This window comes from Lampetra planeri, chromosome 46 (genome assembly GCF_965212315.1).
Source record: "Lampetra planeri chromosome 46, kcLamPlan1.2.h2, whole genome shotgun sequence".
Classification (NCBI taxonomy): domain Eukaryota; kingdom Metazoa; phylum Chordata; class Hyperoartia; order Petromyzontiformes; family Petromyzontidae; genus Lampetra; species Lampetra planeri.
The window spans coordinates 3,650,585-3,672,398 of NC_136152.1; the positions used below are offsets into that span (position 1 = coordinate 3,650,585).

General features: G+C 46.0%; 1 protein-coding gene across 1 annotated transcript in view; it reads left to right on the top strand.

Annotated features, from left to right (window-relative positions):
* Positions 1–21,814, top strand: part of LOC144733404 (atrial natriuretic peptide receptor 1-like) — a 59,836-nt gene continuing 38,022 nt past the window's right edge. Inside the window, exons 1-7 of the mRNA XM_078615315.1 lie at positions 1–156; positions 6,095–6,200; positions 10,807–10,939; positions 13,911–14,034; positions 14,745–14,849; positions 15,781–15,883; positions 20,240–20,385. Of these exons, the coding sequence (XP_078471441.1) occupies positions 106–156; positions 6,095–6,200; positions 10,807–10,939; positions 13,911–14,034; positions 14,745–14,849; positions 15,781–15,883; positions 20,240–20,385 (768 nt within the window). The 5' untranslated portion in view covers positions 1–105. The remainder of the gene's footprint in view (positions 157–6,094; positions 6,201–10,806; positions 10,940–13,910; positions 14,035–14,744; positions 14,850–15,780; positions 15,884–20,239; positions 20,386–21,814) is intronic.

A 21,814-nucleotide genomic window follows, 5' to 3' on the forward strand; every position in this document is an offset into this window, starting at 1 on the left:
AGCTAAAACAAACTAATAACAACATACAGATCCGATATCAGTTTGAAGTTTATTTGTTTTTAACTTTTCATTTGTAGGTATAAATAATACTAATACAAAAAAAGAATGCAGACACAAGCCCCAAGTCTGAACGCGATTCACATTTACATCCTCATGGTACGTACTAAATGGTGTATAAATGAAATCAATGCATTGTCTAATGTGATGACGGCCGGCGCAGAGCGAGCTTTATGTAATCATGTTGTGCTGCTGCAATTGAATCTTGTTTTCACGATCGAACTCCCGTGCCGTTAGCGGTGACGGCTAATCTGCATCGCTGCGTAACGCGACGTGGCCGCAAATCTCCCTTCGTTGCTTTCCAGCTCGACTCCGCCGCCCTTTGGGAAACGTGAACCGGCTAAACATGTCCGTGACTTTCAATCGTTATTTGAACATGTCCGTAAGGTGGCAATGCGTTGGACGTGATTCACCGATGAGCCGTCCGGGCTGTGCGCGATGAACGATGATGCTCGCTATCACAAACGAGGGAGATGGCGATGTTCCGTACGGTGTTCGACGTTTCGCTCCACGTGCTACTGGGAACTGAATTCAGCACGTGGAGCCAAACGTCGAACAAATCACTGCGGAACGACCCGAAAACTCCATCGGTGAGCTGCACGGCGCAATCGTGAAAATAATATCATCATCGTCAAGTGCCATCATCATCATCACCAAGGGCCGAAGTGCACAACCGATGTTTTCCACCACTCATCATCTTCAGCGGATCTCATTCCTCGTCCATTCCAGCCGCTCACACTGTCCCACCCTCAACTCATTCCCTTCTAGAGGTTGTTTTTGGGTTAGATCGCCACGTAAATATGTAAATGTGTCATTAAAACCCACCACCACCCGACACAGCCAACTAGTAAGGGTTGTCACGTAAACACAACGTGCCAATTCGTCACTAGTACAGCACACCGGTGTGTTGGAGAGCCAAGCCACAACATTTACAATCACGAAAGCCTCCGTGTTAAATCGATTCCCTTCCCTATCTCTTCCACTCTGCCCCTTCCACGTTTCCTCGCAAGAAATCCTTCGTGCGTTCTCCAGCGGAGCATCTGACGATGTTCACAATAACAAACAAACAAACAAAAAAAACGTGGGTTACGTTGCGTCAATGTAATCGTGTCGTACACTCATTTCCATTCGACACAGCCAATTAGTACGGCTTGTCACGTGAACTGAACGTGCCAATTTCGACACGAATGGCTGTCGGGTGGTGGTAGGTTTGACTTTTACATTTACGCGACCGAACCCAACAACAAAAAAACGAACAATGTTGGTTGTGAAAGCATACGCATTCAATCTAACGATGTGTTCGCATATGCTCCTCGTTATAGACCCCTGACTAATTCCTGTCGAGACCCTTTCTCTCTTAGTAACTTTCTCTTTGTCGCTGTGTTCCACCCGCTCGCTCTCTCCATTCGCCTGCAACGCAATCGTTTCAAGTGCATTCCCTCTCGTTCAACCTCATGCCTCCTGGGTCGCCGCTCGTGTGCCACTTGCTTGCCCTAGGCAGTAACAATTCACCACGATCGGAATTTGTGGGAAAATTTTATTCTGAAAATAACGGAGAATGTGTTATTTACGAATGATATAGTTTGCCAATAAGAACCCAGATGCTGTTGTTGTTTAATGGCTGGCACATCGCACCTACAATCCAGTGGTCACCCGTTCGAGTCGATCTCCCGGAACGGCAGATGTGACATTGACGAAAGTCTGTTTCCTGTCCACCCAGCAGCAGTAGACATGGAAACACCACAGCGAGTCGGTCAGTCAGGTCACGTGTGGTGGGGTCAAGCGTGGGTACGCCCACCTCTCCCGAAACGTCTGGCCCAGCAAGGAAGGGTATTGCAGGCCAAAGCGCCCTCTCGACGGGCCCTCTAGAGCTTCGTCTCGTGGGAGGCCCTTTTTGCCAGCAGTGGCGTGAGCAAGACATGTCAGGGCTGCAACTCCACCTTCATCGCAAACTCCGCTCATCCTCGCCACCGCGGCGGCGGCTTTTGGCTGGCCATCGTACAAAGACGGTCACCGCACCGCGCGCTTTTGGATGCGCTTCTGTGGCCGCCTGGAACGTTCTTCCTTCCGATATTATGAAGCCACTGGAGCTATGCACTTTTAAATCTAGTTTGAAAACCTCATTTCTTTCGAACTGCTTTTTGTGTTTTTGTTTGTTGTCCTTCGCCCGCACCTCCGGTTATTATCGCGGTCGGCTCTGTACGGCGCGAAAGAAATTGAACGTACACACATGCAAGTAAAAGGCAAATTGTATCCTCGCAGGCCTTGCGCGATGCCAATGCTCGCTGCACGCGTAGGCAGCGTCCTCAGAGAGGCCTGACATCTTCGCTCGTAAACGAACACCGACAAGGCGTCCACTCCGCACGAGGGCAGCACGTGGGATGACAGCGGTGCGGTCTGGACACGTTGCAGCGCGGGGAAGTGGGACGCTGCGTTGTTCATATCGTGGTTGAGGGCTCGACTCAACCCACACATAAAATGAGGACCGTTTTGTAGAGAAGTCAACCTATTGGTTGGCCTATGGATAGACCCGACCCTGCCACAGGAATGTGTAATTTCCACCACCGGCTCATTTGAAGGGTTCGAGTCAATTATATTATACACTACTGTACCTTGAAAGTGATGAACATTTGATCGTCATTTACATTCATTGCTTTTGTTGAAACCACAATAAGGAAAGATTCGTGATAAAACGGAAGACACCGCATTATTTTTCATATTTTTTATAACAGTGGTCTAATCTCATCATTCAAAAAACCCCGTCAACGTCCTAATGGGTTTTCGACTAAGGGTAGCGTTCAAATGTTACGTACAGATTCTTAAATATATGTTGTGCCGCGGGGCCCGACGTGACATGTTTAATTACCATCGTAAACATCTCAGCAAAATAAGCAAATTTTATTTCCGGAGAGCGAGGTGGAGCTGTTTATCTTTACTCAAGTACATTCACTGGAACACTGTCGACAGCAATGTGATTGATTGCAGGCCAACATCACCTTGGGTTACACGTCGCGGATTGCCTGTACGCAGCCTGTTCACATCGCTTATGTGGGTTTATTGTACCGTAAAATCACCGCATCCTTAGGATCAATTTTCGTAAATGAACAACAGCATTGATACCGCGGTTTAAACTCTTTGCACATTGTAGCGGTACAATTCCAGACTCGGTAGCCGTGGCAAAGTCCCCTGAATGTCAATGCTTCCTCCCACTGCCACGCGCTCGCAATGGCATCTTGAGATGCAGGCGCATTTAGACGCTATTGAAATTTGAATTGTAATTGGTGTGATTACACATAATAGCGCCTTCGTAAAATATTCCTCCAGTGGCCTTTATACATTTTACTTTGGTATTGTAATGGTGAAAGTGGCGTGATTATCAGCACAAAGGGGATGGAAATGTAGACTGCATCTGACAGCGTAGTTACGTAGGGAAATTGAGCATTTTCTCCTTTTAGCGAATGAACAGCCTGGCAATTTTACCAGCTCGATTTTAAACATTATACATAGAGAACGGTGAGTGCATGGACAGACCAAGAGGTCGTGCTTAACAAATGTAATTTTTTTTTTCAATTGCGGTGAAGATCTGAATCCTCACATCACTAAGCAGCACTATGTGGAGGTGATAGACTGAGATCCCGAGTTCTAATTCCCGGTTTCAATCGCACATGGTTACTGAGAAGCTGACTCTCAGTTGTGGCGAATCCGTGGTGTGAGCACGGTCACAGATGCACAACAAGGATTCATGTAAAATGTTGGTTTCTCACGGTTTGGTGAAATTCAAACTGAGAGAATTGAAATATTGGTTTGACTCTCGTGCCACAAATACTAACCACAGGACAGAATGTGTGGGAAAGTGTTTCCCGTATTGTGTACAGGACAGAATGTGTGGGAAAGTGTGTCGCGTATTGTGTACAGGACAACGGGGCCACTTGAGGGGTGTATGAGATGCATCCGTTGTGGTGTGTGTGTGCGTGTGAAACCATTGACTTATTCTGTAAATAAGCCACCATTTGTAAAACTTCAGAATGAGTCCTACCCCCCGTATATATTCCGCATTATTCAGAAGATTTTTTTTCTAAATTGTGAAGTTGCCTAATTTCCGCAACTGCCCAGGGACGAGAGGAAACGAGTGGAGGATGGTACGGCGGTAATGCGAACAACATGTTCAGAACACGCCGCGTGTGTCACACGAGGGCGTGGAGGACGATTCGTCTCACTCTTCCAGATTCATAAAACTCTGCGTGCTGCTGCCGCCACCACCTTCAATATGTCTACCGACCCGTATTCGTATGTACGTATGTGCGTATGTACCAGAGGTGGGACAAAGTCATTGTTATGCAAGTCCAAGTCGAGTCGCAAGTCATCAAATTCATGACTCGAGTCTGACTCGAGTCCAAGTCACATGACTCGAGTCCACATCTCAGAGGTGGGACAAAGTCATTGTTATGCAAGTCCAAGTCGAGTCGCAAGTCATCAAATTCATGACTCGAGTCTGACTCGAGTCCAAGTCACATGACTCGAGTCCACATCTCAGGTATGTACTATGTTGAACTTCTTTCACACCGTGCGTAGCCAACCCTGCTAATCGGAGGTGCGGGGGAAGGACAACAAACTGACCAAAAAAAGCATTTATAAACAAATGAGATTTCAATCTAGAAGATGCAAAAGTGTATAGCTCCCAGTGGCTTTATAATATCGGAAGGCAGAGCGTTCCAGACGGCCGCAGAAGCGCATCTGACAGCGCGCGGCGCGGTGCCCGTCTTTGTTCGACGGTTCGCCAAAAGCCGCCGCTGTGAGGATGACCGTAGTTTGCCTGATGGTTCATGCTCCCTGAGATCGGCAGGGTTATTGTGCGCTGCATGAATCACGTTCAAGTCCCGGCTGAAGACTGGCCTCTGTCTCTCTCTATGATCCCTTTGTCTCTTGAGTCTTTCTCTCCACCGTTTACTTTCCACTTATTTTCCTAAATCACTTGCATGGAAGCTCTGAGGTCTATTCTTTAAGGATCCCTTACAAATGGAATTAGTACAGATTAACATGTTATTGTTGTTTTTCGAATCGACTGATACATTTCCACGAAACAAGTTTGCCTCTAGGCAAGAAAAACATCCCGCATGGGAATACAGGGAAATGGTCACTTTACCCAGAAGAAGTGTCATGAACAAGGATGCTAACTCCACTTGCGAGTGACTGACACGTGTGAGACACATGGACACAGGGACCTAATGTCTGCGGAAAGAGGACAAAAAAATATATAATTACGTTTTAAAAAGGGCACATGGGAACACAGGGAACGTGCTGCGTGTGAATTATGAGCATTTATTCCTCTGTTTCTGCTCAGAAAGTCAGAGTTTCCACCAGAGTTTTGGACATAATTGCCATTCATGCCGTGACAATAGCCCCTTTGTGTGCCGTGCTGGACATGAGGGCGCTGTTACTACTTATGCGTGACAAATTTTGTGTGCAAATGAATGAATTGCTCAGATTTGTTTTTTTTTGCTCCTACGTTCGAACAGTGCCAAATGTGAACTTCTGGAACATTGTTCTTATGCCCCCGATTTAACATGGATGGTATCGTTCGTACGGAATCTTACTGTTCTGGGTGTGCGCAGGCAAAACGGCGTGCTTTGCAGTATGCCATTGAAATAAGAGCACCACGAATGTTTAGCCCTTCAATATTTATAACCCTTTGTCGACCAACTGCTGGGGTCTCCCCACACCGTGTCGTGTCGGTTGTCGGGCGGGAGGCAGGGGGTTGGTGACCATACTTCACCACGCCGGTCAGCGCAGGTTGGTGAAGTGTTGGAATCCAGCAACGGTGGCAGATATCGCTCGCCACTGATGTTTAGCCATCGGTGGGGAATCGAACTCGGCTCGCCAGATACATCGCGCATCGCAGTGCGCAAACCACTGTGCCACATCTCCACACGCCACCACCCCGTAGCCCGCCTCATTCAAAAGTGTAACGCACACAAACAAATGTCCCGCGCCTCGTTCTTCTCAGCGAACGTACGCACGCTTGTGTTTTCGCCTCCAGTTGTCCATGTTTCCCAAGGCGGGTCCGTGGCACGTTTTGAACAACCTGGAGTACGACTGCTGGCCGCTGTCACAGCCGAACGAGTTCAACATGATCGACTGCGGAGGTGAGCGCGTGACGGGGGGGGGGGCGGGGAATGCCTCGTCGCTGCTGACGCCGTTGATGCCGCAGTTGCCTCTCGACCCCCACGTGATCTGCACCCCTCCTCCACCTGGCTTCCAGCTCCTTCTTCCCCTTGGCCACCGACTTGCGTGGGTGCCACTCTCAGTCGCTTCTCCCGCTCCTGCATCCGGCACGAATGCTCCACGAACGACTCTATGAATGTACTCGCAATCTACAATACTTTCCCATCACTCTATGAATGTACTCGCAATCTACAACATGCTCACATCACGTTGCCATTAAAATGCTTCGAACTTGCTCATCCAGTTCTGCCGTAAAATGTCCCAACATGCCCCGCACGAGTCTTTATTCAAAGGCCGGGAGATTATTTTCGGTAGCAGAGATAGGTGGTGGTTGAGGTGGTCATTGTGGTTCAGGTTGTGTAGAGCGATGAATCGGCATTGCTGAGAAGCTGGGTAGGAATCCAGGTTCGATCCACCCGCGAATAAAGTGGGTTCTCAAACGTAGCGAATGAATGGTCTCTGTAGAGTCACCAGTGAATGCACATACTTTTTTCCCCCCTAATATTAAAAATAACTTTTGTCACCTTCATTTGTGACCAATTTGATCGCACAGCATGTGGGGAAAAGTGATATTATGGATAGTAGGTACAACAAGAAAAATTAAGAAGGAAAATTCGATTAAGGCAAGTTAGATTTTCTTGGAAATATAATTAGAAAACAAGAGGACCGCATTTCAAGATTTTTTGGCTCTGAAAATTATCGGTACAACAAGAATCCTGGGAAGACAGCGAATTAAGTGCGTGAAGCAATTTTAACAATTGCATGAGAGGAGCAGTGTAATGTCACGGGCAGAGCTAAGTGGACGGCCACAATCGCCAACGAATTTGAGAATGGACGTTGAGCGTGCGGGGAAGTGCCACCCCTATTTGGTGAAAATGCAAAGGCCACTTGAGTTCTTCATGGTTCTTTCGGTAAAGTCACGTAGAATGGAAATAATAAAATAATAAAAATAAAACATAATAAAATAATTCTCACGACGTTTCAGCCACGTCGTGAGAATTATTTTATTATGTTTTATTTTTATTATTTTAATATTTTCCTTCTACGTGACTTTACCGAAAGAACCAAGAAGATGAATCCCTGCAGTCACGAAAGCTTTTAATCGAAATTTAAGCCACTTGAGGAGTTGTTTTTCTTCTTCATCTCAGAGGTTCAGCGGCAAAATATCTCGCCCAGATGTTCCCGGGCAAACGGGGTGCGGATGCGAACCGTGAGATGTTCTGAATGGATGCAGTGTCTCGGGACAGAGCAGTGGCGCCGTGCAGGTGACATCACTTCCTGCGATCCATAATAGAGGGGTTTTTTCGGATTAGATCGCGTAAATATATAAATGTGTCGTTAAACCCGCCACCACCCGAAACAGGAGGACTTCTCCACAAATCTGTCCGTCGCCTGATGATTATAGTTGTAATTACTGGCGAAACGTTGTACTCAGATTGTAAATGTTGTGGCTTGGCTCTCCAACACACCGGTGTGCTGTACTAGTGACGAATTGGCACGTTCTGTTTACGTGACCAACCTTACTAATTTACTGTCGGGTGGTGGCAGGTTTAACGACACATTTATATACTTATGCGATATAACCTCCCAAAAAACTCTTATGGATGATATTGGTTGCGAAAGCTTCCTACGTGTTAAACTGACTTCCTGCGATGTTATATTTTAAGGTCACATCAAAATTTATGTAACATCTTTGGCTCATCATAAACGTTGTATCTAGCTATGCCGGATCAGCTGAAAAAAAATCAGGAACACAGCAAATAGCCTCCACCAGAGGCACTGTCAATTAAGCAGTCCAGGGACTCCTCGACTTATGAACATTCTACTTACGAACCTTCAGAGATACGAACAAACATGTTTCGTATGTCCAGTTGCTTGTTCGGACCGAGAGTCGTAATTCAACCGCCACACAATAGATGGCGGTGGTGGCATCTGCAGAACGTGAAGAACAGTGGCATCTGCACCTATGGGAGATTATACAATTTTAAAGCCATTCCCCGTGTTTAGTGTACATGGCGCACAACGTGTTGGGAATCGACAGGAGTAAAGTTGTACTTACGAACAAATCGACTTACGAACAGATCTGTGGAACCTAACTTGTTCGTAAGTAGAGGCATCCCTATACTGTACTGTATTTTCTCTCTCGCGTAATAATTTTCTTAACGTGTTATGTTTTCCGTTTATGTTATAAAAAAAATAAGTTTAGCAACTTCCCAGCTCTGTAAATTCGACAAAAATGGTCACGATTCGGGATTTACGAATCGTTGTTTTGTTTAACCGCTTTGGGGGACCGTAGCAGCCACTTGAAGGTAGCTGAGTTCATGTTCACCCCCCCCCCGTTACAACTCAAACGTCATCGATTCTTGCACATGCGATTTGAATGCATGTGTAGTGACTAAACTCGGAGGCAGTAAGACTTGGAGGCACTTCTTTTATTTAACGAGCACGGTAAAGTCACGTAGGTATAAAATAAAATAAATCACGACGTTTCGGGCGCAACACAAGCGTCCGTCATCAGGTGGGAAAGCGTGGCCTGCTGCTGATGAGGCAGACTGTTTTAAAAGGTTTGAAATGGGTGTAGCTCAAGGGTCATGAAGAAGTGGCCGGGGTTAGTGATGTTAATGTGAGAAATTAGCATGTAACTGTAAGATAAAAGGAGAGCGACCTCCTTATCGAGGGCAACGGAAGTGGCTATGTTAATATGAGGGATTAGCATGATGTTAATGTGAGAAATAAGCCTACACACAACACTACGTGGGTACACACAATTACTGTTGCTAGCCTCTACACGACACTAACCGTCTAACACTGACGGCGCTGAACCGAAACAGCCAACGACTACCTAGTAGCGCAATGTCGAGTGAAGACGACAGCGACGATGGCGACGATCTTGAGCAGCGCGACGGGGACCCCACTCCGGCAACAGCCCCGAGGTCCCTCACCGGGGCCCCTCTTAGACCCCCAGGGTGGCCTCGCTCCGCCCTGGCCACGCCCCCTCTCTGGAACCTCCTGGCGGGTTCCCGAGGCTTTCAGATGCCCCCCCCCCCCCTCTGTGACTGTTCCCCTAGATGCCCCCCTCTCGTGTCTATCGTGGCCTGCTGACTTCAGTACTGCCGTACACCGCAGTTCCCCTTTTTCGCCAGCAGCCAGCACTATGCCACTACACGTGGATCGTGAACTTCAGAATGTATACACTGATCAGTCAATTAATCAGAGCTTCGTTACACCAGTTTAACATATAGACTTCCGCGACCAATATCATCCATAATAGAGGTTTTTTGGGGTTTCTCGCATAAGTATATAAATGTGTTGTTAAACCCGCCACCAACCGACACAGTCAATTAGTAAGGTTGGTCACGTAAACAGAACGTGCCAATTCATCACGAGTACAGCACACCGGTGTGTTGGAAAGCCAACCCACAACATTTACAATCTGAGTACGACGTTTCGCCAATAATTGCAACTAGCTTCATCAGGCAACAGCCAGAACGATTTAGCTTTTTCTGTTTACGTGACAAACCTAACTAATCGGCTGTGTCGGGTGGTGACGAGGTTTAACGACACAATTATATATTTGCGCGATCTAACCCAAGAAAACCTGTATTATGGACTTCGTTACACCATTGGTTATTAGAGACACTCATTTTATATTTGGCTGAATGAAACACGCTCAGTGCGCTGCTGTAGAGGGTTACCAGGAGCGGAATCATAAACAAAGGCTTTGCTCGCTGTGTTTTTGCTCAGAGTGTCAGGGCAGGAGGCCTCGGTTCGATTACCAACTTGGGTGCATTTCTGTGTGGAGTTTGTACGTTTTGTCACTGTTCTGCATGGGTTTCCTCTGGGTCCTGCAGTTGCCTCCCATAGCTAAACACACCCGCAATGCAACTGGTGTCGTATTGGTCAAAACTTCCCAATGCTGACAAATTACCCACAAATGACTCAATTGGGGGTTACACAGCAGCAGCAGCAACACCATCACCTCCCCCAACTGCTCTGAAAACTTGGCAGTGCCCTCCCGAAAACGAGTCTTGAGACTCAGGCTTTCCTTGGTAAACAAGCATAATGATACATTGTATGTATGTTGAACTTCTTTCGTACCGTACGTAACCAATCGCGCTAGTCGGAGGTGCGGGGGAAGGACAACAAACTAAACACAAAAACGCATTTAAACAAAAATGAGATTATAATGGAGACGATATAAAAGTGCACAGCCCCAGTGGCTTCATAATATCGGAAGGAAGAGCGTTCCAGACGGCCGGAAAAGCGCATCTGAAAGCACGCGATGGGGTGACCGTCTTTGTTCGACGGTTAGCCAAAAGCCGCCGCTGTGAGGATGACCGGAGTTTGCCTGATGGTTCATGCTCCCTGAGATCGGCAGGGTTATTGTGCGCTGCATGAAACACGTTCAAGTCCCGGCTGAAGACTGGCCTCTGTCGCTCTCTATAGTCTCCCCTCTACCTCGTCTCTTTAGTCTTTGTCTCCAACGATTACTTCTCATTTGTTTTCCTAAAACCACTTGCATTTCAGGCTTGGAAATGGCTTGGTTTAAAAGGCCACCGGGCACGGTCATAAGTGGAAACGTGTTCGAAGTCGTCTACGAGGTGGATGCTCCGGACAGCTTTTACGAATGGGGTGTAAGCAACAAAATATTCCCCAACAGGTAAGTGTCTCTGTAGTCGACAGGTACGTACTGTGTGTTGGACTTCTTTCGCGCCGCATGTAGCCAACCGTGCTCATCGGAGGCGAGGGGTAGCTCTCGTCGTATGTCCGCGCATCGTTTATTTTGTTGTATCGGGCGATACGACGATGGATCCCGAGAGATTCAATTGTGGATCTCGGGACAAATTCGTAACAAGCGCGAACATCACCGGCAAGACAACAGTTGTCATTACGGCTGGCGGGGCGGCACGTTTAAAGTCAGCGACGAAGAATTCATACGAACAGTCCGACTTCTACCAAGGTATGGCGCTGGTTAGGGATTGGCGCCTGTCCGGTGGGAGATTGCCGCTCTCCGTAGCTTGCAGGTGAATCGCAGAGCCCGGCAAGGTCCACCAAAGTGGATCGCAGTGCACCACGCATTGGCCAACTTCATACCTTTTTTTCTACACAAGTCGGGTTTTCGAAATTTTTTTAGTGAAAGGGGCTGATCGATATCGCGTTATTCACCCCCCCTCCCCCCAACACCTGCGCTTTTGCAGAATGAGGGGAATTGCTCAGAAGAGCACAAAAGATAATTTGGGCAAATTTATGAGCGCGTTTATTATTGTTGTTGTTGTTGTGACGGTTTAGCCTCTGCGGAACGTGAGGATCTGCTCGGAGTGGTGAGTGGGGAGTGGTGAGAGGGGAGTGGTGAGAGGGGAGTGGTGAGTGGTGAGAGGGGAGTGGTGAGTGGGGAGATGGGTGGTGGTGAGTGGGGAGTGGGGAGTGGTGAGAGGGGAGTGTGGAGTGGTGAGAGGGGAGTGGTGAGAGGGGAGTGGTGAGTGGGGAGTGGTGAGAGGGGAGTGGTGAGTGAGGAGTGGTGAGTGGGGAGTGGTGAGAGGGGAGTGGTGAGTGGGGAGTGGTGAGTGGGGAGTGGTGAGTGGGGAGTGGTGAGTGGTGAGTGGGGAGTGTGGAGTGGTGAGTGTGGAGTGGGGAGTGGGGAGTGGTGAGTGCTGAGTGCTAAGTGGGGAGTGGTGAGAGGGGAGTGGTGTGAGGAGAGTGGTGAGTGGTGAGAGTGGAGTGGGGAGTGGTGAGAGGGGAGTGGGGAGTGGTGAGAGGGGAGTGGTGAGTGGTGAGTGTGGAGTGCTGAGAGGGGAGTGGAGAGTGGTGAGTGGGGAGTGGTGAGTGGGGAGTGGTGAGATGGGAGTGTGGAGTGGTGAGAGGGGAGTGGGGAGTGTGGAGTGGTGAGAGGGGAGTGCTGAGTGGTGAGAGTGGGGAGTGGTGAGTGGTGAGTGCTGAGTGGTGAGTGCTGAGTGTGGAGTGGTGAGAGGGGAGTGTCCATGTTGGCACGACGCTCGCCCCACTGGCAGAGTGAGCCGACCTTTCAGGCTCAAGGACAAAGATCCTCCGTGTAGCCTTAACAGACTGTTGGGTCAAGTGCTGTTCGCGAGTAGCACCTTGGAAGGTTTGCTCCACTCACGAAGGGGGTGGGTGGCCCAACACCACGCCCGGCCGCCTTTGTCTTCCTAGGACTGACGTTTGCACATACTGCACCGGTTACTAATTTCAAGGCTGAATCGACATCGGGCAGGGAGATCTAAGGCACCGATTGAGATATCCGCTCGTGTTGAGCTGGGCGCTAACCACTACGCTACCGCTCCCCCAGGGCGCGCGTGTGATGGCGTGCGTGTGAGAGTCACTCCATCCTCCGCCAAAGGCGCGAGAATTGGAGTGCTCAGGGCAGAGATGTGATGGGGAAAGTTAGGAATCGTGACAAGCTGGGCGCTTGAGTGTAAGAGATACTTTTGTGTGGATAATTACATTTTGCCACAGAAAGTTTGGAGCCAATGCAAGATGAAACGGCACCTAGGCAGGAAATAGGGTTGTCGACGCTGTAGTGGCCTTGACACTGTGATATTTCGATGTAATAACCACGATGATAGCATGGCCCCTCATTCAAAACATCTCCATGTCGTCATTCCCCTTGCTCGTTCAAGTTTTCTTAAATGTTTCATTTCTTGACGATGAAATAACAATGACAGTAAAAACAGAACCCATTAAATGAGTCAGCTGAACACGTAGTAGGATTTCGCGACGAATATCATCCATAATAGAGGTTTTTGGGTTAGATCTCGTAAATATATAAATGTGTCGTTAAAATCCGCCACCACCCAACACATTTATATATTTACGCGATCTAACACAAAAAAACCTCTACGATGGATATTGGTCGCGGAAGCCTACGTCTTCAAAATAATATATCGTCTACAATCTCGACTTGGTGAAATCCTTTCCTCGGTATGTCAGTTTTTTTTAGCTGCTGTATAATCCTGCACCACCCGACAGAGCCAATGCTGTTGTCACGTGGGCATTTACGCCAATTGATTTGGTTTTATCAGCAAAACCGAGGGAATGTTGAAAGGCAAGCGAAATGTTGACAATTTTACAGCAGACGTTATTGCCAGAGATTACATCCCACATCATCAGGTGTTCACATAAGCTCGGTTGGTTGTCATCGGCATGCAATTATTCGCGGTTACCATCGATCCTATTCAACAATAACTAACTCAACATTTCCACGAATGTAATTCCGTCGAACTGATTTATATGTTCTGAAAAAAAAAAGCCGACGATGAAAAATAAGAATAGGTTTTACCCTTTCCGGCAATAAAACAGGAGGTGTGAAAATGTTCAAACACCAAATATAAACTTTTGCAATTGTTTTATTGCCAGGAAAGGTGAAGCCTATTCTTATTTCTTCATACCTTGATACTGGCAAAAAGGTCCCAAAAATCGGACGATAAGTCCATATATCCGTGTCTCCAACACTGCTGCTGAAATGATGTGTTGTGGAAGAAATACTTAAAAAAATGTTACGTGTGAGAGACGGTTGTGTGAATGAGCTGCATTGCCTGCTTATTTACTCTTGTTATCATTATTATTTAAATTATCTCCACGACAGGCTAATGACGATTTTGCTGTATGTTCTCAAGGACGGTCAGTCAAGCGAAACATTTTTGCGAGGAGCAGGAATGCCCTGCACCATGGAAGGATGCAACGGAAATCAACTGCTGCATCCACCATGCCAACATCCACTCCTGCCCCCTCTCGTTCATGGTACCAGACGCTTCAAGCGAATTTACTCTTTGAGCCGTCCACGTTGTCCGTTATCTCGCGGACAAACCGAAGAGTCGTGCGAAATGCATTTGTTCAATATACAGGGTGTCCGAAAATGAATATACCAAAAAATAAAGCCGAATAGTTTGATTGCTGTTCGAGTTACTGACATAAATTTGATGTGAATATATATACGCTTTAGTTTATTAGGAATATTGATTAGTACTTTAATTCTGATTCAGAAGAGACCCCATTTTCCGAAATAATGACAAGTCTGCCCGTTTACCCGACTTAACACCATTAGATTTATTTTGATCTCTGTTTTTTAAAAAGTAAAGTCTACACTAGCAAACCAAGGGATCTTGAAGAACTTAAACATCGTATTGTTGATGCTGCTGTGCCATCCATTCCTACAACTGTGTTGGAAAATGTTTTCTCCGAGTTTGAACGCCGAATCAGATTGATTGTAGTGAACGACGGACGACATGTAGTAGTGTAGTAATAATTCGAGAATATCTAATTAATACCATAACAAATTAAATAAACATTGAAATCTATTACATGTATTCTTGTAAAATTTACGTCAGTATCTCGAATAACAACATAACCATTCCACGTTATTTTTGGTATATTCATTTTCAGACACCCTGTATATTTCTGTATGCAAGAAAGTCCTTCACATTTGTTCAACTGAGACTATCATTTTCCAGGTGCATGGTGGAATCTGTGGGCCATGGATCCCAGATGATGGACAAATATTTACCCACACACTCTCAGAAGCAGGCACGATGAAGAGGCAGAACTGGTCCGCTCAGGTACGATTATTGATGGATTTGTCTCTTACCCAAGAGCTAACATTAAGGGAGGCATTCTTGTCTTTCATTTGTTGAGCTTTGAACCAGGTTGGCCAGGATTGGGAAAGGATATAGCCCACTTTTAACGCCGGTAACCAGACAGCGCAGACTTACTTAATTCTTGACTCATCACCGCAACAACAAATATTTCGATATATTTAAGAACGAACAATGAAATAATTAAAAAACAATTAAGAAGAAGACGAATTTAAATATACATTTTCAAAGCTAAAAATCGTATCAATTATTCTATTTTAAAAACTGGTCATCAGAAAAAATATTAACAAGAATGCAATTATCATGAGGCGTAAACAAGTGCCGTCTCCAACTCTGACTATCCTCTCTGTTTCTCTCGTGGCCTATGTCCCATTGGCCGAAAAGTCACCTATTACATATTGCCTTTTAAGGCCACATGGTGTCATCGATGAACGAGTTGGAGTTCATTTTTAAATCCTTTATATTAAGTTCACTTGCTTGCTTGCTTAGGACCGTGCAAATCTTTCGGTCGTTTTTTAACCCACTTCCCGTGATCTAATCGAGCTGACATTTTCCACACAGACTCGTTGTGCGTGACAATTAATGTTCGTGAAAATTTTTTTCAAAAATTTTACACTTTTTAGGACAAAAATATTATATTTAATTACCAATTGCTTAATGCTGCCATGCAATCATCTGACCCATAGGTGGCAGCCATCTCAAGCCAGAGGACGAGAGGACTCTAGCCGCCACGCATATAAAGGATTTATAGTGAAAAACTTTTTTTTACGGGTTATACTTGTTGTTGTTAAATTGTACTTGTACTCACTGCCAACAGCGGCTGCAGAAACAACAACAGCAACAGCAGCAAGCAAGTTGACTTATTTAGCCCTGCTTCTCGTGGCACTGCCTACAGGTCACGCTGGTGCACGAGGGAGTGACGGACCTGATTGCTCATGTCCGCGTGGGTCACATGCAAGCGGCGCTTGTGGCAACCACCACCGTGCTCCCGGCCACAGGTGAGTTGTGGAGCTGCACGCGCCTTGTTCGCACGGATGAGAAACCGGCCAATCGAATATTACGCGGTTTGCAATGTGGCTGATGGAATATTACGCAGTTTGTAATGTGGCTGATGGAATATTACGCAGTTTGCAATGTGGCTGATGGAATATTACACGGTTTGCAATGTGGCTGATGGAATATTACACGGTTTGCAATGTGGCTGATGGAATATTACGCAGTTTGTAATGTGGCTGATGGAATATTACGCAGTTTGTAATGTGGCTGATGGAATATTACGCAGTTTGTAATGTGGCTGATGGAATATTACGCAGTTTGCAATGTGGCTGATGGAATATTACACGGTTTGCAATGTGGCTGATGGAATATTACACGGTTTGCAATGTGACTGATGGAAGAATTACGCAGTTTGTAATGTGGCTGATGGAATATTACGCAGTTTGTAATGTGGCTGATGGAATATTACGCAGTTTGCAATGTGGCTGATGGAATATTACACGGTTTGCAATGTGGCTGATGGAATATTACACGGTTTGCAATGTGGCTGATGGAATATTACACGGTTTGCAATGTGGCTGATGGAATTACACGGTTTGCATCATGATTGATGGAATATTAAGTGGTTTGCAATGTGGCTGATAGAATATTACGGTTCTCCACTGTGCTTTCGCGTTGTGCCGCGCATCGTCCGGCGTGATGTCCAGCGTTTCGCTCCACGTGCCGGAAAAATCGATGCGCACCAAAATTCAAAACATAAATGACAGTCTACCACAGTAATATTATCTATAATGATAATAGCAATGATTTACAGCCTGACGTAACGATTCCACTTTGCACATGCACACGAGACTATGATGTCATCGCTCAATCTCCACGATGCATGACCACTCGAATTGTCAATCATCAACCTTCTTTCTGTCGTCACGTTAACCATCGGTTGCCATGGTGTCTTCAATCGCTTTTGTGTCACGGTGTTCTGCGATTTATTTTCTCGTTCCCATTTAATCCGTTTACAGAGTTCTGTGCATTCGATCTCTGGTTTAGCATCTCCAACTCTTCCGCAAAATGATTTTTTGTGGTTTCAGACAATGTGTTCAAAATTACGTTTGAAAGGTTAGAAATCAAACATTATTTCTATCCTGTAAGTAAAAAGAAAACATTACAAGTTAATGTATACCCCGCTGTCAACCCACTACTGGATTAAGGACTTTTCATACCCTGTTGGCCGTAGGTGTTGTTTGACAATTCTTCACCACACTGCTCAGTGTTGGTTGATATAATGGGAGAGGGTGTGGCGCTAAGTCGTGGTCCGTATATCACTCACCACTGACATATCCGTGGCCAGGAATTTAACTTGCTTGGGTTACAAGGTTCGTTTCTCAAAGCACTAACCACTGGGCCACTGCTCCCTCTTAACATGTTTGTGTCTCCCAAACTGAACACACCAGTGCTATGAATATCAAAACAAAAAAAATCACATCGTCAATAGATTATTGTTTTGGTCCATTCGTGGTTCCTGTGAGATTGAAGGATTTTGTTGGAGGTTTACAAACTGGAGTGCATGATAGATTGAGCAACTGACAGATGATAATTGCAGCCACATACCTCATAGGATAGAATCATACACTTAGGTGATTGTGATCACAATGAGCAGTACATTGATATTTTACTTCACTTTTACGATCTAGATAATTATAATTGTATCAACATTTCCTACTGTGAAAAATGTAGCCATGGTCAAAAGACGGCCCAGAATCACAATATTTTCTTTTCATGGGTTTTGGAAATCATTAAATACAACGTTTTTTTTCTATTGTCCAATGTTTAAGTTGGGTCGCACCGCATGTTGATAATGTAAGGGTTTGACTGAGAAAATTACAGGTACAAGAAGCCGGGGAAGGCAGCGAATTAAGTTACATAAGCAACGTTAACAATTGGATGTAATTGGGAGGAGTATCTGAGGCAAAGTTCTTGAGTAATACGATGTTGCAGAGTTCAGTGAAAGGAAAGACACCATTTCTAGCGTCTTTGAGAAAGGATACGGCTCACATAGACCACGTGCTGCCGCCGGCATGTGCGGCGAAACGTCGGACATCATGCCGAACGACACGCACCTCCGATTAGCACGTTTCACTACGTACGGTGCGAAGGGAGTTCAACATTCAACCGCGAAATCCTCCACAGTGAATTTTTTGCCGTATGTTTTATGAAGAGTGCACGTGTTTATTTATGTGTTTGGGAAATCGACTTGCACCATTGCCAGATTATTGAAGTGAATTATGCAGAGCGCATGCGGTGCATTTTTAACGGAGCAGTGTTTTTGGATGATAATAACCACATGGTTCATTTAATTTTCACAAACAACATTTCCACTTCAAACTAAAATAAATATGGTAAGCATACTTAACGATTGGATGTGAAATTTGGTTGTACTTTGCCTCTATTCAACTGGAATATATTCTTAAGCGTTTTGAAAACAAGTTGTTGCCATTTCAGTGCGTGCAAATTTGTGGAAAGATAAAGTAATTCAGTCGTCCAGATGTGAACATAGCAAGTAAGTGATGCATATCCTGTTCAATAGGGCAATGGTTATGAACCTTTTTTGGCTACTGTATCCCCCGTGTTGAATTTAGTTTCAACCGAGGAGCCCCTTGCCTGACCCAACATGGTTCTGAGAAATGTATGGACAACGAACATCAATATTTGAACAAATTGCCCATTTTGTGAGGTGTATCCTAACCAGATAGTAACTTGCAAGCGAATACAAAAACGGAAGCCCTGCATGCGTGACGTCATGTGTTCGCTGGTTATTCTTGGCAACCGCATTGTTGACGATCCATGAGTTTAGACAGCTCTCTCATATTGTTCGAGGTTGTCATATGGATTAACATTTTATCGTAGTTATTTTGTATTGGCAGATTCGTATGCGATTATTGACCATCGACTCTCATGTATGATATAAAATCACACATTTATAAATCAGCTCACCTACCCTCTGGGACGCTGCCACGTACCCCCCCCCCCCCCCAGGGGTCCGCATACCCCTGGTTGAACGGACCACTGCAATCGGGCAACAAAGGTTGCACTGGGTAGGACTCGTGTGAGACTGGGGGTTGGGCCGAGACACAGATATTGGAGTGGTCTCTTCAAGTCCAGCGACTAGCTACTATTTTGGGAAGCCACGGTGGCTATGAGATGTTAACTACCTCGCCTGGTATACAGGAGGTCGTGGGTTCGATCTCGACCCTCGAGTTTGCATCTGTCTCCCTCGTGGTCAAGTGGATTTTCCATCCAGGTCCTCGAGTTTTTCTCTCAACATTTAGAATCAACGTGCGTTTCGAGTATTTGGCTGCTATACATTTCCACGTGATAAGCCACTTCGTTGAGCAATTATTTGTGGTAGCCAGGTCGCTTCTGCAAAAAGAGCTGCATAGCTCAGTGGGCCTCACCTGGTAAAATAAAAACGTGTCGTGTAGTGTATTATTTTATTTACCAGGTAAAGCCCCTGAGCTCTTAGCTTTTTTTCAGAAGCCACCTGGCCACACACGATAACTCATCGAAGTTGCTTATATCATCACCAAACGTGGGAATGTATAGTTGCAGCCAAAACAATCTAAACTCTGTTTCTAAGTGTTTTATGGGCAAAACCAGAGGTGCCGGAGAAGAATCCCACCAACGGGGAAAAAGTTAACACGCAAACTCGAAATATACAACATGCTTCAGGGTCTGGATCAAACCCATAACCTCTTGCGTACCTGGCGAGGGATATACCATCTCCTTGCCACCCGTGGTGCCCCTGAAGGGGAAGGCTGAGGTCCAAGACGGTGGGATTCTGGTCAGCGCATGTCTACATTCAGTGTCGGATTATTCTAATAGCAAAAGTAGCTACATATGCTACGGGCCTCGCACTTTCAAGGGCACCGTGTTAAATGCTTTCAAGCTGTCAATTCCGGTTCAGTGATTCTGCACTTGTTCTAATATTACACCGCAATCAACTTTTATGAACGACTGGGTGTTTAAGGTTAGCGATTTGTCGTATTAACTGGCTGTATAGCAAATTAAAAATTACAATTAATTTACTATGCAAGTAAAACATGTATGTGTTTTAATATATTTGTTTTATATCTAGGGCCCCTTTATAACAACATATGCTACTACAGGCTCCGCACTAGCTGAATCCGGCACTGTCTACATTGCAGCAGCTATGGGCTCCAGTGGAGGCTGGAGAGCCTTTGCAGTGGAGGAGGTGCGGTGATGGACGTGTAGTGATGGAGGCATCAACGGCTTTGGCCGCGATGACGCCTTGACCTTGAGCATGACGATCACTTCGGTCCGTGTTCCCCACTGCGCATCAGTTTGTGGAGACGCAACCTGCGATGCCGTCGAAAGCTGCTCCACCTGCCCCGCTGACTGCGGAGACTGTCCAATGGCCACCTCCATTAAGGTCGCCATCGGACTGCCGATCTCCCTCGTGGTGTTCACGTTCATCGTGACGATCGCGGTAAGGGGGGGGGGACACGCCGCAAGATTGCGTGTCAACACAAGTGACCAACATATCTTCTTTTTCTTATGAACTCTGGTTCCACGGCCTTCTAGTCTCTTGGCTGTTGTCTGGTAGAGCCGCATAAAACGAACCTGCGGGCACGGGCGGCCCTTGGTACTTCACATCTGCATACCGGTCAACACCCCCTTATCAGTGCCCACTACCTTATTACAGACCAATTCAGACCTTATTGGTCACCCCGTGCCCTTATACATCTCAACGTTCATCCTACAAAGTCTCATCACAAGGGAGAAACACAAACATATACACAATTGTGTTTTGCCCGTATTGAAACGGCTGTACAGAAAAATTGAGTTTTCAGATCCATACGGCGTGCAGCCGTTTCAATGCGGGAAAAATCATGTTTTGTCTATTTGGTTGTGTTTCTCCCTTGTGATGGAATTTGTAGGATTAACTTTAAGATTTATAAGGGCACGGTGTGACCAATAAGGGCTGAATTGGTCTGTAATAGGTAGGCACTGATAAGGGGTTGACAGGTATGCATATAAACACATTATTTAGTGATTTTGCTGCTGCTGCGTTGGCAATGGCGCACAAGCACTGATAACAAAATAACTTAGACACATTCGTCAATGTACACTGCGGGCGTTTAAAATCAAATGTTTCTAACAGGTGGCTTTTCAGGAAATGGGTCCTTCTTCACAGCACACAGAGAGGCCAGAGAGGTAGGGGGCATTTAACAGTCGATACGTGAACGAAAGTTGTCCATATCAATTGTGAGAATGAATTCGAACGACAGTGAGCTCGTGTGCTCATATTTGTAAAAATGTTTTACGTTTAAAGAACGCATATGCATCAGCTCTCGCCGTTTGCCTCGCTGTAAAACACGATAACTCTCGTAAAGATAACCCAGTGCAAAGCAAAGTTAAGCCTTCAGTTTTGTTGCTATCAAAATACTTGAACGCACTTACAGGCCACCCGCCTCAGTGTCCCGCCCCTGCTGGCTGAGGTGCGCCCTTCCCCGGCAGAGCCGCCAGGCAAGGCCGAGGTCTCAGCGCGGCCTACGGTGAGACCGAGGGCAAACGCAAATCTGGCTGTCCGCCTGATGAAGCTTATTGTAATTATTGGCGAAACGTCGTACTCAGATTGTAATTGGCACGTTCTGTTTACGTGACAAACCTTACTAGTTGGCTGTGTCGGGTGGTGGCGGGTTTAACGCCACATTAATATTTATGCGATCTAACCCAAAAGAAGCTATATCATGGACAAACACATATCGTGGGACGCGTTATGTAAACCATGTGTGCGTGCGCATGACTTTACCCTCTTAATTGCACGTATATATATGTGTACTAGCATAAGTACCCCGCGTTGCCCGGGTGAAAAATATATTTCTTAATAACCTTACATATATACACACCCTCAC